Here is a 12,664-nt window from a genome sequence, read left to right as displayed (position 1 = left end):
CAAAACAAGGAAGGGCTCAGGACACACATGGGGCTACTCAAGGAGCTACAGGCAGTCCCCGGACGGCTGAGAGACAAATTCCTAAGTAGTGGTACCAGCAATACAAATATGTTATGCAATCCCAGCACTAGGGAGTCAGAACCAGGTAGATCTCTGTGAGTTCAAGGCCAGCCTGGTCTACAGAGCAAGATCCAGGACAGGCACCAAAACTACACAGAGAAACCCTGTCTCGAAAAAATAAACAAAAATAAAAACAAATGTTATGCAAGAAACAGGTTACAACAATTTTTCACAAATGTCTTCCTTTTTTTTTTTAAAAGGAACCACTCACAAAATTTAAATTTGCTGGGCCTTTTTCAAGCAAAAAAAGGTGCTGAGTGCTAAGAAGAGAGGTGAGTATACAGTGGGCCTTTCCTTGTGGATTAACAGTGGGTCAGTCACAAAGCAACTTGAGTTTTTAAATAAATGAGGTGCATGAAAACAATCTCAGTCAGGAAGTTGAGAGCCTCCCTCTCCCCCATTCCAGGCCCAGACATAAGATGCAAACAAGTACCCTCAGTGCCCTTCTACAGACCTCACAAATGCCTGGCCTGCACACATCAGATACATTCAGCACTGGGAATATAAGGGACAAGTCAGACCAAAATCATGAATATACAACTCCATCTGCAAAGAACACATCTTCAGTATGAGCCAGAATTCAGTGGAGCAGCAGCTAACGGTAACACCAAGGTTCCTAAAAGTTGTCCCTACAAAAAGTTCTGAGCCTCAGTGAAGGTTTGCCAAAAATCCTAACCAAAGCTTCACAGTAGAAATGCAAACTGTAATTCAAGACGGCAAATTCACAGATACAGTTCAAGTGATTGTTCATGATCCATATCAGCTGCAATCTACTACATGTCGGTCACGAGGCTAGACTCAGCCACATAGTAAAGAGAGGGTGCCCTTAAGAAAGATCAGCGCAAAGGTAAGTGTATACAGCAGGAGCTGGGGCACTGACAGGCAAGAAGTCTTAGGTAAACACTGCAAAGACAGACACTGGAGAGCTGCCACTGTGAGAGAAATTAAGTACAGGCAGAAGACAGACAAGCAAGACCAAACCCAAAACGATCAGCCATTTGTCCAAAAGAACCTCTCCACTCTCAGCAGAACGGCAGCCTGGTAAGACGCAGGCTGTGGGCTGCAGGACCAAATGAACTACAGAGGGGCAAGACAGGGAGCGCCCAGGAAGCTGCCACAACATCCTGGAGGAAAGAGGCCTGGTGGCCTGTACCATCCAACTTCAGCTGAGGATGCCTGCTGCTCACGGAGTAGATCAGAGGTGCTCAGAGGCTGGAAGAAGCAGGTAACAAACACAGGTGGAGGTTTGTCAAAGGTACACAGCATATCTGTGTCTACAGCTGTGGTCTACAATTAACTACACACTTCAAAATAACCGAGGAAGTACTAAAGGTTCCCAACACAGAGTATCATTGGAGGAGACCATGCAGTAATTACCCTGATATGATTGTCACATGCTGTACGCTTGCATCTTACTAAGTGTCAACACGGTGTGCCATAGTAAGTACAAACACATCAACTAAAATGCAGTCTTGGGCAAGCACATTCCTTTGTGCCCAGGCCCGAACATTGGGTGCCAGCAAGGCCTCAGAAACGACGAGACCCTTACCTTAAGTCGAGTTCCTTTGTCCGAAGAAAATTTAAAATGGGGGCGAATGCTGCCGGGTCCCTATCAATAAATATCTGCAAGTGAAGAACTGTTTTATTATCAAGTCAAAAATGTATGTCCCGCCTTCAACATCTGAAACACTAATGAGGAACAGAAATTGACTGACAGATTGCCTTGGTTTTGATGTTTCTAAAATTGAAATGGTATGGCCGTAGTCAGTGTGGGCATGTGTTTTCTTTTTCTTTTCTTTTTTTTTTTTTATTTTATTTTACAATACTATTCAGTTCTACAGCCACAGATTCCCTTGTTCTCTCCCTTCCTGCCCCCTCTCCTTCCCCCCAGCCCACCCCCTATTCCTACCTCCTTCAGATCAAGGTCTCCCCCAAGGACTGGGATCGACCTGATAGACTCAGTCCAGGCAGGTCCAGTCCCCTCCTCCCAGATTGAGCCAAGCGTCCTTGCGTAAGTCTCAGGTTTCAAACAGAAATTACTAACAATGCTTGGGGGAAACACCCGGGCAACCTCACGCTGTTCTGGCAGCACCCGCTGCAGTGGCCACAGGGACTCCTGGGAATGAATGACGAGGGGAGCACTGTGCTCTCCTGCATAGACACAGGTCGGTGCTGCCACGGCTGTCACCTGAGGACAGGACTTCCGCAGCCTTAGCTGACAACCTCACCATCTCTGCTTCATGGGCTAGGAGGACATCAGATGGAGGACCACAGAAGGAAAAGGACAAAGATGCTTCCAATGGGAAAACCATGAACTGGGTTTTTATTTAATTTTGAACTAAATTTCATGCAGACACATCTGCTTTGCTGCTTTATTTTGCCTGCAACTCTTACCAAACAAACAACTGTAACCTGCTTCTGCGGGTTGTCACTCTCTTTCACACTAGTTATCTGAACCCACGTGCGTCCACAGGCACGTTGTGAGCATAAACTTCCCTGGCCTTTGTCTCCACAGGTTCATAAAAAATTGTAGGACTTTCCCACCTCCAAGTTTCTACCACTCCAATTCCAAAACAGTTTCTTCCTTATATTGATTGACTATTAAAGTTTCAATTATTGACTATGGAACTATCCCATCAATTGTCAATGCAATCTACATCCTATAATGACTCTAATCACAAACATCTCAGACTGCTATACACAACAGTTACTGCTTAAGAGTCTCCAGGTTAGAAACACTGCAATCCCAATTTAACAAAAACGCCATACTAAATTTGTGTCTACTACAATGTGAGCTTTCCTGTCACTATACACTGAAAATTATAAGGATTTGTTGACTGAATTTCGAAACACAACTTTATACTCACAGCACCGGTTTCATCTCGAAGTGTTGAAATTCTTCCACTCAGCAAACTAGGAGCCATTAAAACAAGCTGGAGTTAGTTGCAAAAATCTGAACATAAACAACTCCCTTACTAATGTCAAAGCCAACACAAGCAAATGTTCTGTCTCCACTTAAAAAAAAATCTCAATTTTAACCAGGTGTGGGGTGTATGCCTGTAACTCCAACAACTAGAAGGCTGAGGCAGGGGGATCAGGAGTTCAAGACCAGCCTGGGATACACAGCAAACCCCTTCTCAATAGTATAAAAACAGTAAAATTTCTCATTTAAGAGTTAACATTTTTAATTCAAATTATCAAAAAAATCTTCATTTAACTAATAAGGAAAATTTTCATATTTTGGCAACTAACCAAATATATAACATAAAAAATTGCATTAGTTACCTGGAAAAAAAAGAATCTGGAATCCACATGAGAGTCTGTCTTGAGGTACTGAATCTGCAATTGAAACCGCCTTGCATTATAAATGAGAACACACCTTGAGACAGGAGACAGTAATGCTCACAAGCTGATATGGTTACACTTGCATTGATTCTATTTATCGTGTTTACTACTTTTAAATTTTACTACTTTGCAATCAGAGTTAAGATTTTCAAACAGCTCTCAGCAAAATCAAATGCAATGCTTCCTAAATCCCAACTTTTTTAGTCCATCACACAAGCTCAACTTCTTGGCTCAGCTGTACAAATCTCTGGTGCCGCTGCTGTCCCCCGACTTTGTGTTCCTGTCTTGTGTCTCCATCCCAGCTCAATCACCTTCTTCATGTCCAACAGTCCAAGTCCTAGCCATCTTGCTGACACCACTAGCTTACCAAATCCACAATGGTGTTTCTAGACATTTCGTCCTGTATGACCTCTTTCTGAGCAATTAGTAACTCATGTAAATTATGTATTCAACACCCTCTCTACAGCATAAATTGGGCTATCTCCAATTTATGAGTTAAATAGGTACTGTCTGTTCCTTGTTAATCCCAGCCCGTCATTCAAGGTTTCCTTCATTTCCTTTCCCATCTTCCAAGTGGCACAGCAAATGTCAGTGAACCGCAGGCCAAGCTGAGAACTGCAGAGGTCAAGTGCACACCTGAGCACAGAGACACCAAGGGCTTAAACCATTTCCTTTCTTGATAGATGATTACTCCCTAAAAACCGTACAACTTCCAAGCTTACTTTTAAGAGCATGTTTAATAATCATAATAATCATAACAATAATAATAAAACTAGTTTTTTTTTTAAAAAAGTGGGTGGCAGTGTTTGGAGAATGACCTATAATCCTGTACCCTGACACTGGCACAGACACAAGAGCTACTCTGAAACAGAGGTGATAATCAGAGGCACAATTAAGTGTTTTGTACAAACTGAGACACTAGTTCCTCTGCAAAACCTATGGGCTTTATATGGCTACAGCAGAACATTTCCATATAAAGTATTGATAAACATGTTACCAAGCTGTCCACATGGTCACTGGCATGACCAGGCCTATGTTACCTAATGTCAGTGACAGCAGAAAAAGTACAAGCTCCCTTCCATAAAACGTCTGATTAAGCCCATTATCTCAGACATCATCTATTGTTATCAAAGCAGCTTCTTATTCATAAAGAAAAAATTAACTCTGCTTCCTCCATCCACAAATTCACAATCTGTAAGGAAAACACATCCTCTCAGTGACCTACTAAGGGAAAGAGGGACATAATGGTTTTTGAAAAATTGATTTATTATCTTATAAGTGTTTTGTCTGCATGTATCAATATGCACTATGTGAATGCCTGGTGCCCACAGGGGGCAGTAGAGGTCGTCAGATTCCCCTGGAACTGGAGTTACAGACAGTTGTGAGCCACCACATAGGTGTTGGGATTCAAAACTGGGCCTTCTGCAAGAGCAACAAGTGCTCTTAACCACTGAACCAACTCTCCAGCCCCAAATAATTAACTTCCTATAGATAGATCCCACATACGTTCCATTAAAAGATCTTATAGACACACAAGGATGCTAACTCATAACTAATTCCACATGTTATAATAATCTAAGTGTGAAGCAATTCCTATGCACATTAATCTAAGAAAGGAGCTAAAAACAGGTTAGGTAGCACATGCCTGTAATTCCACTACTCCAGAGGCTGAGGCAGGAGAATGGCATGAGCTCCATGTCAGCTTAGGATACATGGCAAATTAGAGGCCAGTGGGACTTTGTTTCAAATAAAGACATAAAGACATAAATAAATAAGGAGTTCAACAAGCAGGTCCTCAAGAAAACATGACAATTTTTCCTACCAATGTGTCTTAGCAAACTCTTTAATAGAACAAAGGTTACCACTAGTCATTAAAAGAAAATCAGTCAATGGTGAATCCACAGAAAGACTGGATTTCAGAAGGCATTAGATAACTTCAAGTAACAACGGTGGATCGTTCATCTTGATTGTCTATAATCACTATGGAAACAACCCTTCGGCGTGTCTGTGAAGGAGCTCCGAATTAGATTAAATGAATGGGAAGATCCACTCATGTCCTAGTTTGCTTTCTGTTGCCTCGATAAAACACTGACCAACATCAACCTAGGAAGAAAATGTGTATTTGGCTTCCAGGTCTCATCTGTCCCTGAAGGAGGCCAAGGCATGAACTCAAGACAGGAAGTGACGCAGAGACCATGGAGCAATGCTGCCTGCTGGCTCTTTTCCTCGGCTTGCTCAGCTACCTTTCTGATACAGCCCATGCCTGCCTACCTAGGGATGGTGCCACCCACAGCATGCCAGACTCTCCTATATCGATGAGCAGTGAATAAAATGTTCCCTGTGGCTCGCTCAGCTTGCTTTGTACAACCAGGGCCCCCTGCCAAGAGAAGTACCACCCACAGTGCGATGGGTCTTCCCACATCAATCATTAATCGAGAAAATGTCCCAAGGATGTGCCTCAGGCCGATCTTAAGGAAACAGTTTCTCAGTTGAGGTCCCCTCTTCCTAGAAGACCTTGCTTATGTCATGTTGACAAAAAACAAAACAAAACAAAACCACCAGCACCACTCCATTGGCTGGTGTTCAGGAACTCAAGGCAGGAGTCTGGGGGCAGGAACTGAAGCAGAGGCCAAGGAGCGAAGCTGCTGGTTCTGGCTGAAGGACTGAATCAAAGAAAAGGGGCTGAAGAGCAGCTAGCATCACTCCGGCCTGAGTGCAGACACCGAGCGGCCCCCTCTTACCTAAACGGGTACCTAAGTAAACAGACCGTGAGTGGCACTGGGATTCTTCACTAATGCTGTAAATAATAAACTCTACCGGTTTTTAAAGAAATCTCCAAGTCACTAAGTCAAACAAAAACCTGCCGTCCTCACTCCTTGAGGAGCAGGCTTGTGTCTTTCGTTCTGCACACTTTTTGATTCTTCCTCTGTGACTTCAGAGCTTCAGGCCATGCCACAGGCCATCTTCCATCCGTCCTTCCGGAGTCCACAGCCACTCACAGAAGGACTTTTTCTCTTAGTGACTTCTGTGACTGTCTTAACTATATTAAACTGTTTTGTAGCCCTGGAGTGCTAACAGGGTGTGCAAGTCGATGAAGACCTAGGAAGCAGTGTTACACTTAGCATCAAATGCTGCCATTTGTTACCTGATGTATTCACTCTTAACAATCCCAACGCTTAATTTTTACTTTTATGTTTCATTCCCACCTAACAACTGTTATCTGTCTTCTAAAATGTCCAAACCAGTAATAAATTTATTGCCATACTCTGTATTTTCTGCTAATTAGCACTTAGAAAAATTCAGAACCCATTAAGAATTAAGTCCCACAGATAAAGCAAAATGTTCAAGACTCAAAGCTTGAGTGTGCTTATGGTCCTCGGAGTTCAGTCACTAAGACATCCACTTTCTTTTTTATTATTTTATTTTTTATTATTGATATAGGTGGCGTAGGGGTGGGGAGGGGCACATCACAGTGTGCATGTGGAAGTCAGAGAAGAACTCTGTGGAGTCAGTGTTCTCCTTTTGTCTTTACATGGTTCCAGGGATGGAACTCAGGTCGCCAGGCTCGCTTCCGAAGGTGCCTTTATCAGCCTAGCCGTGGATGTGCTGGCTACATCCATCTCCAATACACGACAAATAACAACATAAGGGCTGAGGCGACGGTTCAGTGAGTTAAGAACACTCGTTGCTCTTGTTCTGTTCCCAGCACCCATGCCAGGCGGCTCACAGCAGAACTCACTACACCTGAAAGTCCAGTTCTAAGGATCCTTTGGCCTCCACAAACACCTGTGTTCACACACACAATTAAGACAAAACAATCTTTTCAAAAGTAACAATATAGCTTAGTTTCTGTCATAATACTTTGTTCTTTTGAATGCCTGAAATATGTCAGCCATCTAGTGTCAAGATTTTAAATGATTATAACCTTCCTTCTCCATAGTAACACACACGGCAGACCTCTTTTGTGGAGTATCTCACTTTTGCATATGAAGCTACTCCCAATACTTCATGTGATTTTTAGGTGGGCAGGGAAACCACATTTCTTACATGAGGAGATACACATTTGCATATGACCTGGTATGTATACAATGCAGTAGAAGTTCAACTTCTCCAACTGCTAAAACGTTGCTTTGGAGGGAAAAGGTGACAGAGCATAAAGACAAGTCCTAGCTCAGGGTTCCCCGGCACCCAGAGGACCACGGCACTGTTTTCACTGCTGTTCATCTCTAGTTTTTAAATAAGCAAAAGGGTTACATGTTTACAGTCTTAGACACTAAGAAAAAAAAAAAAGTCTTCCCAGGACAGCAAATTAGCCTATGTCCAGAGTACCCAACTCCCTACGTCCTTAAATGCCTAAATCTCAAGCTTCCCCTCCCCTCCACTAATGCTGGCACATAACCCTTTTCTGAGAAGAGTAATGTGTAAGTCAGGGAAAATATACAAAAACAGATTTGGCTGTTGTTGTTTGGGAGTTTTGTTGTTGTTGTTGTTTGATTTGGTTCCCCGCACCCCTCGCCAACAAACTTACGAAAAGGCACAGAATGGGAGTGGAAGGCCCAAGAGAGGACAAAGAAGAAACTCCGGCTGGTTTCCTTCTTGCCAACACCTAAGGTGCTCGCTCACACGCCGGTTTTTAGCCACCCTCCTCTACAAGTGGAATAGGCCCTCCCTGTCCATGCACCAAGAGAAACTCTGGAAATAAACAGCGATGTTGATCGACCCCGTCCCCTGCACTGACGTCTGTATTACACAATCCCTACCGAAGCAGACTCTCAAAGGCTCACTAGCATCCCTGGCAGAGGCCAAGCCCACACACACCTCGGTGAACCTAGAGAAAGGGAGGTCCGCTCCTAAACAGCAGCTCAAGCACTAGACCAGGCTTCAACCTGGCTACAACCTGCTGGAAGGCGTATAGCTCAGAGTCAGCATGCTTGCTTAGCAGGCAGGAGGCCCTGAGTCACTCGCTTAGGCAGGCCCAGCATGCCAACTGTGCTCCTCTAGCCTTGACACCCTAGGAACTCGGAGGAATAACGACTGAGTTCTAATAATCTGTGTACTTGACCTGGGGCCAGACTCTGAGGCATGCACGGGGCTGCTTGGTCCATGCAAACGCGTCCCCGCCTACAGCGGGTACCCAACCTGGTCGTGTAGACACCGCCCTGCCTGCAGCAGGCACCCCATCTGGTCGTGAAGATGCCGCCCTGCCAGCAGCGGGTGTCCCACCTGGCCGTGCAGTCGCCTCCTAGGCTGCAGCGAGTGTTCCACCTGGCCGTGCAGACGCCGCCCAGACTGCAGCGGGCACCCCACCTGGACTTGCAGACGTCGCGCAGGCTGCAGCGGGCACCCTATCTAGTCGTGCAGACGCCGCCCTGCCAGCAGCAGCGGGCACCCCACCTGGACGTGCAGACGCCGCCCCCGCTGCAGCGTGTACCCCACCTGGGCTTGCAGATGCCGTCCCGTACGGCCGCGGGTGTCCCGCCCCGCTCGTCCCCGCGCGGCCGAAGGGCTCACCTGGTCCCCCCTACGTTCAGCTGTACGATCTCCCCGCTGCTGGCCGCCGCCGCGGCGAAGCTGCCGCAGTGCCCGCCCGCCATGTCTGCGGCCGGAGCCGGGGCCGAAGCCAGGAGCAGCGGGTGAGCGGCCGGAGCACCCACGGAGCACCGAGCCTCCCGCGGTGTCCCGGCTCGCACCCCCTCCCCCGCTGCCTGCCCCCCGGCCTCCGCCTCTCGTGGCTGCAGGCCACCGGCCCAGCCCGGCCTCTCCTCAGGGCCCGCTCGCCTCCATGGCGGACGCCACAACCGTCGGGAGGACGGGTCGCCGCGTGGGACAAAACGGCGCAGTGCGGTCGCCTCCCGGCTACGGAGTGGAGTGGGCGGAGCCAGCGGGAGGGAGGGGATCCAGACGGCAGGCGAGTCTGGGAGGGAGGATCGAGCGCAGCTGTTGCCAGAGGAAAGATTGGGGTTTTTTTGGTTTTTGTTTTTTTCTTTTTTCCTGTTCACCTTCACACTAATTCGGGGAAGAAAGGAGACTTCGCAGTCGTTTGGGTTGATATCTAATGCATGTGTGCACATTCAGTGAAAAGTTAAGAATCTGAAGCCCTTACAGCGCATGACCTGCAAACTCCATAACTTCCATGCCTCCACTGCCCAGGACAGGAGAAAGCAAAAACACCCTTGGGGTGTGCAATGTCCAGCAACCTGTTTCTAGAATGTAGATACACATGATTTTGTTTTGTTTACTGATTGATTCTTTTCCCCCTCTCGGATTTTTTGCTTTCAGCATTAATGCACCGCAGCCCCAACCTGGAGGTAGAACATGAGGCTTTGTGCTTGCTAGGCACTGCTGACCTAAACACCCAACCCCTAAAGCATACTTTTAAAGTCCACTATGGCAGTGTACCCTAGCTAATGTGATAAGACTGAAATTACAGCTAACCTGTGTTAATCGTGGGCTTACTATAGGTGAATGGTTTTCATTTATTTTTACTGTTTTACTAGAAGGAGTAGGGACTGAACTCGAACTTGACACATGCAGACCACTCTACCACTTGGCCTTAGCACCACTTCAAAAATAGAAGATAAAGGATAAAAGCAAACTACACAAAAACTTCAAAAAAAAAAAAAAGATGGAGGTTTAAAATCACCTGAAAACTTGCTCAGAATTACAGAGCTGGAAAGGGGAGTGGGGGATGGTTCCGATCAGACTTCATTGTGTTCATGTATGAAATTCACAAAGAATAAGATTTTTAAATGCTATGATGCTGCAGAGGGATAATATTCTAGACAATGCTCTAGAACGGCTATGGAAGGGCAGGATAAGCTACTAGGCAGACCTGTGGGAGAAGGCTCATGGGAAAGAAAGCTGCCTGTCTAGTTAGCATTAGTTACTACTGCTCTAATGAAACAACATGACCAAAAGCAATTTGGGGAGAAACGGGTTTTTGTTTTTTTGTTTTGTTTTGTTTTGTTTTGCTTTCAGCTCATCAGAGGAAGTCAAGACAGGAATCCAAACAGGGCAGGCACCTGGAGGCAGGAGCTGATGCAGAGGCTGTGGAGGAGTGCTGCTTACTGGCTTGCTTCCCCATGGCTTGCTCAGCCTGCTTTCTCATAGAACCCAGGACCACCAGCCCAGGGATGGCTTCACCCACAATGGGCAGGGCCCTCCCCCACCCCATCAATCACAAAGTAAGAAAATACCCTGTAGGCCTACGTAAAGCCTGATATTATAGAGACATTTTCTCAGTTGAGGCTCCCTCCACTCAGATGACTCTAGCTAGTGTCAAGTTGGCATAAAACTAGCCAGGGTACTACCTTAATTGAAAGAGAAATATGGGAAGGAAGGAGTGTCCACATTGTTAAAACTCCTAGCCACTCCTCCAGCTACATGACCACACACATGCTGTCCAGTAGCCAAGCAAGAGGCTTCGTCATCCCAGGGCCATACTTCCTATGTAATTCATGCGCTAAGTGATAACATAATTTGCGCATGTGTGATCACACAATCTATGTGCATGTGTGGAGTAGCTATGTAAGCCCATATGTCGATTGTGCAGGGGGAACCTATAAAATGTGGGTTCCATCAACCCCTCTCTCTTCCTTCATGACCATTCCCATAGGCCTAAGCACCACCTTCTGTTCCCTTCCCTTAATAAACTCTTATAGTGGTCTTTTCTCACAGAGTAAACAACGCCACTTAATGAATAACATTGCGCCGCTTAATAAATAACACACATAGAGAGATAGCTTTCATTATTCAGAACCAGAAATAGTCAGAAAGGAAGAAGCAGATAAGGGCATTAACGTATTGTGAATTAATCTCCTACTGGCAATAAATAACAGTCTTTCCTCAGCTGTGGTTTGAGAAAGAAATGTTCCCACAGACTCATGCATTTGAACGGCCATGCCCCGCCCTCCTCCTCCCTGCTCCCCCCCAGCTAGTGCTGCAGTTTGTGGACCTATAAGCAATGGAAACTCACTGAAGGATGTGGATCACTGAGTGTGGATGCTGAGATTTTACAGTCCAGCCACACTGCCTGCCTTCTCCCTGCTTCCTGTTCCTCCAGTATGTGAAGTGAGGAGTCCTACCGCACCTGTGGCCACCATAGTTCGTCTGTTTCCATGCCCTCCGTGATGCACTGTGTCCCCTCAAACTGTAAGACAAAATAAGCCTTTCCGTCCTTAAGTTGCTTCCTGTCACATACTGGTAACAGCAATAAGGAAAGTACAGGCTCTGCATATTGAGTTTTCAATAAAACTCAACACATCAATATATCGAAGTGCTTTGAAAACCATTGATCCAAACCACATCATTTAAAAGAAATAGAGAACAGAGAAGAATCCAAAAGAAGTTTTTAAGTGCTCAAAATGTAACATTATGCCTACACAAGTGCCAGATGCTGAATCACCTCTGCCTTAGTTACTTTTCTGTTGCTGTGAAAAGACACCATGATCAAGACAACTAATGAAAGGGAACATTTAATTGGAATATTGCATACAGTTTCAGAGGGTGACGCCATGGCCATCGCGGCTGGAAGCAGACAGGCCCGGCACTGGAGCAGCTGTGAGCTTACACTCTGATCTGCAAGTTGGAGGCAGAGAGAGGGAGACTGGGGTTGGTATGAGCTTTTGAAACCTCACAGCCCACCCTCTACCGCTGTTACACAACCATCTAACGAGGCCATGCCTCCTAATCCTTCCCAAACAAACTAGGGACCAAGCATTCTACTCTAGGAGCCTATGGGAGCATTCTCATCCAAACCACCACAATCTCTGTAGTTGATAAGATTCCTTGATTACCACACAAGAATGCATTAGTAAGCCAGGCGGTGGCAGTGGTGGTGGCGCACACCTTTAATCCCAGCACTCAGGAGGCAGAACGAGGTGGATCTTTGTGAGTTCGAGGCCAGCCTGGGCTACCAAGTGAGTTCCAGGAAAGGCACAAAGCTACACAGAGAAACGCTGTCTCGAAAAACCAAAAAAAAAAAAAAAAAAAAAAAAAAAAAAAGCATTAGTGTGTTACCACATTCTTGGATGAAGTAGTAGCAAATGTTATTATTTCAGAGATAACACATCTCCTTAATAGATGAATTCAAAACTGTGTGTGGTGCTGAGTACTTAAGCAAAAAAGCAAAGATTAATGCTGCCGTGCTCAGTTTGGAATCTGTAAACTGTGTAAATGTAAAGTTTTGAGAAAGTACTTC

General features: G+C 45.7%; 1 protein-coding gene across 3 annotated transcripts in view; it reads right to left on the bottom strand.

Moving 5' to 3' along the window:
- Nucleotides 1-9,287, bottom strand: part of Kctd3 (potassium channel tetramerization domain containing 3) — a 42,448-nt gene extending 33,161 nt beyond the window's left edge. The window contains exons 1-4 of one of the 3 annotated variants that reach the window (XM_028876755.2): nt 8,977-9,287; nt 3,406-3,459; nt 2,988-3,033; nt 1,670-1,743 (exon numbers count right to left, since the gene is read on the bottom strand). In XM_028876755.2, the coding sequence (XP_028732588.1) occupies nt 1,670-1,743; nt 2,988-3,033; nt 3,406-3,459; nt 8,977-9,059 (257 nt within the window). In that variant the 5' untranslated portion in view covers nt 9,060-9,287. The remainder of the gene's footprint in view (nt 1-1,669; nt 1,744-2,987; nt 3,034-3,405; nt 3,460-8,976) is intronic. The other 2 variants (XM_028876754.2, XM_028876753.2) reach the window with 2 other exon arrangements.
- Nucleotides 9,288-12,664: the final 3,377 nt, after the last annotated feature.

The sequence above is a fragment of the Peromyscus leucopus genome, chromosome 15, assembly GCF_004664715.2.
Source record: "Peromyscus leucopus breed LL Stock chromosome 15, UCI_PerLeu_2.1, whole genome shotgun sequence".
In the NCBI taxonomy this organism is placed as follows: Eukaryota; Metazoa; Chordata; class Mammalia; order Rodentia; family Cricetidae; genus Peromyscus; species Peromyscus leucopus.
Note: the sequence above shows the minus strand (reverse complement) of the source record. Positions and strands in the feature narration are given on the sequence as shown.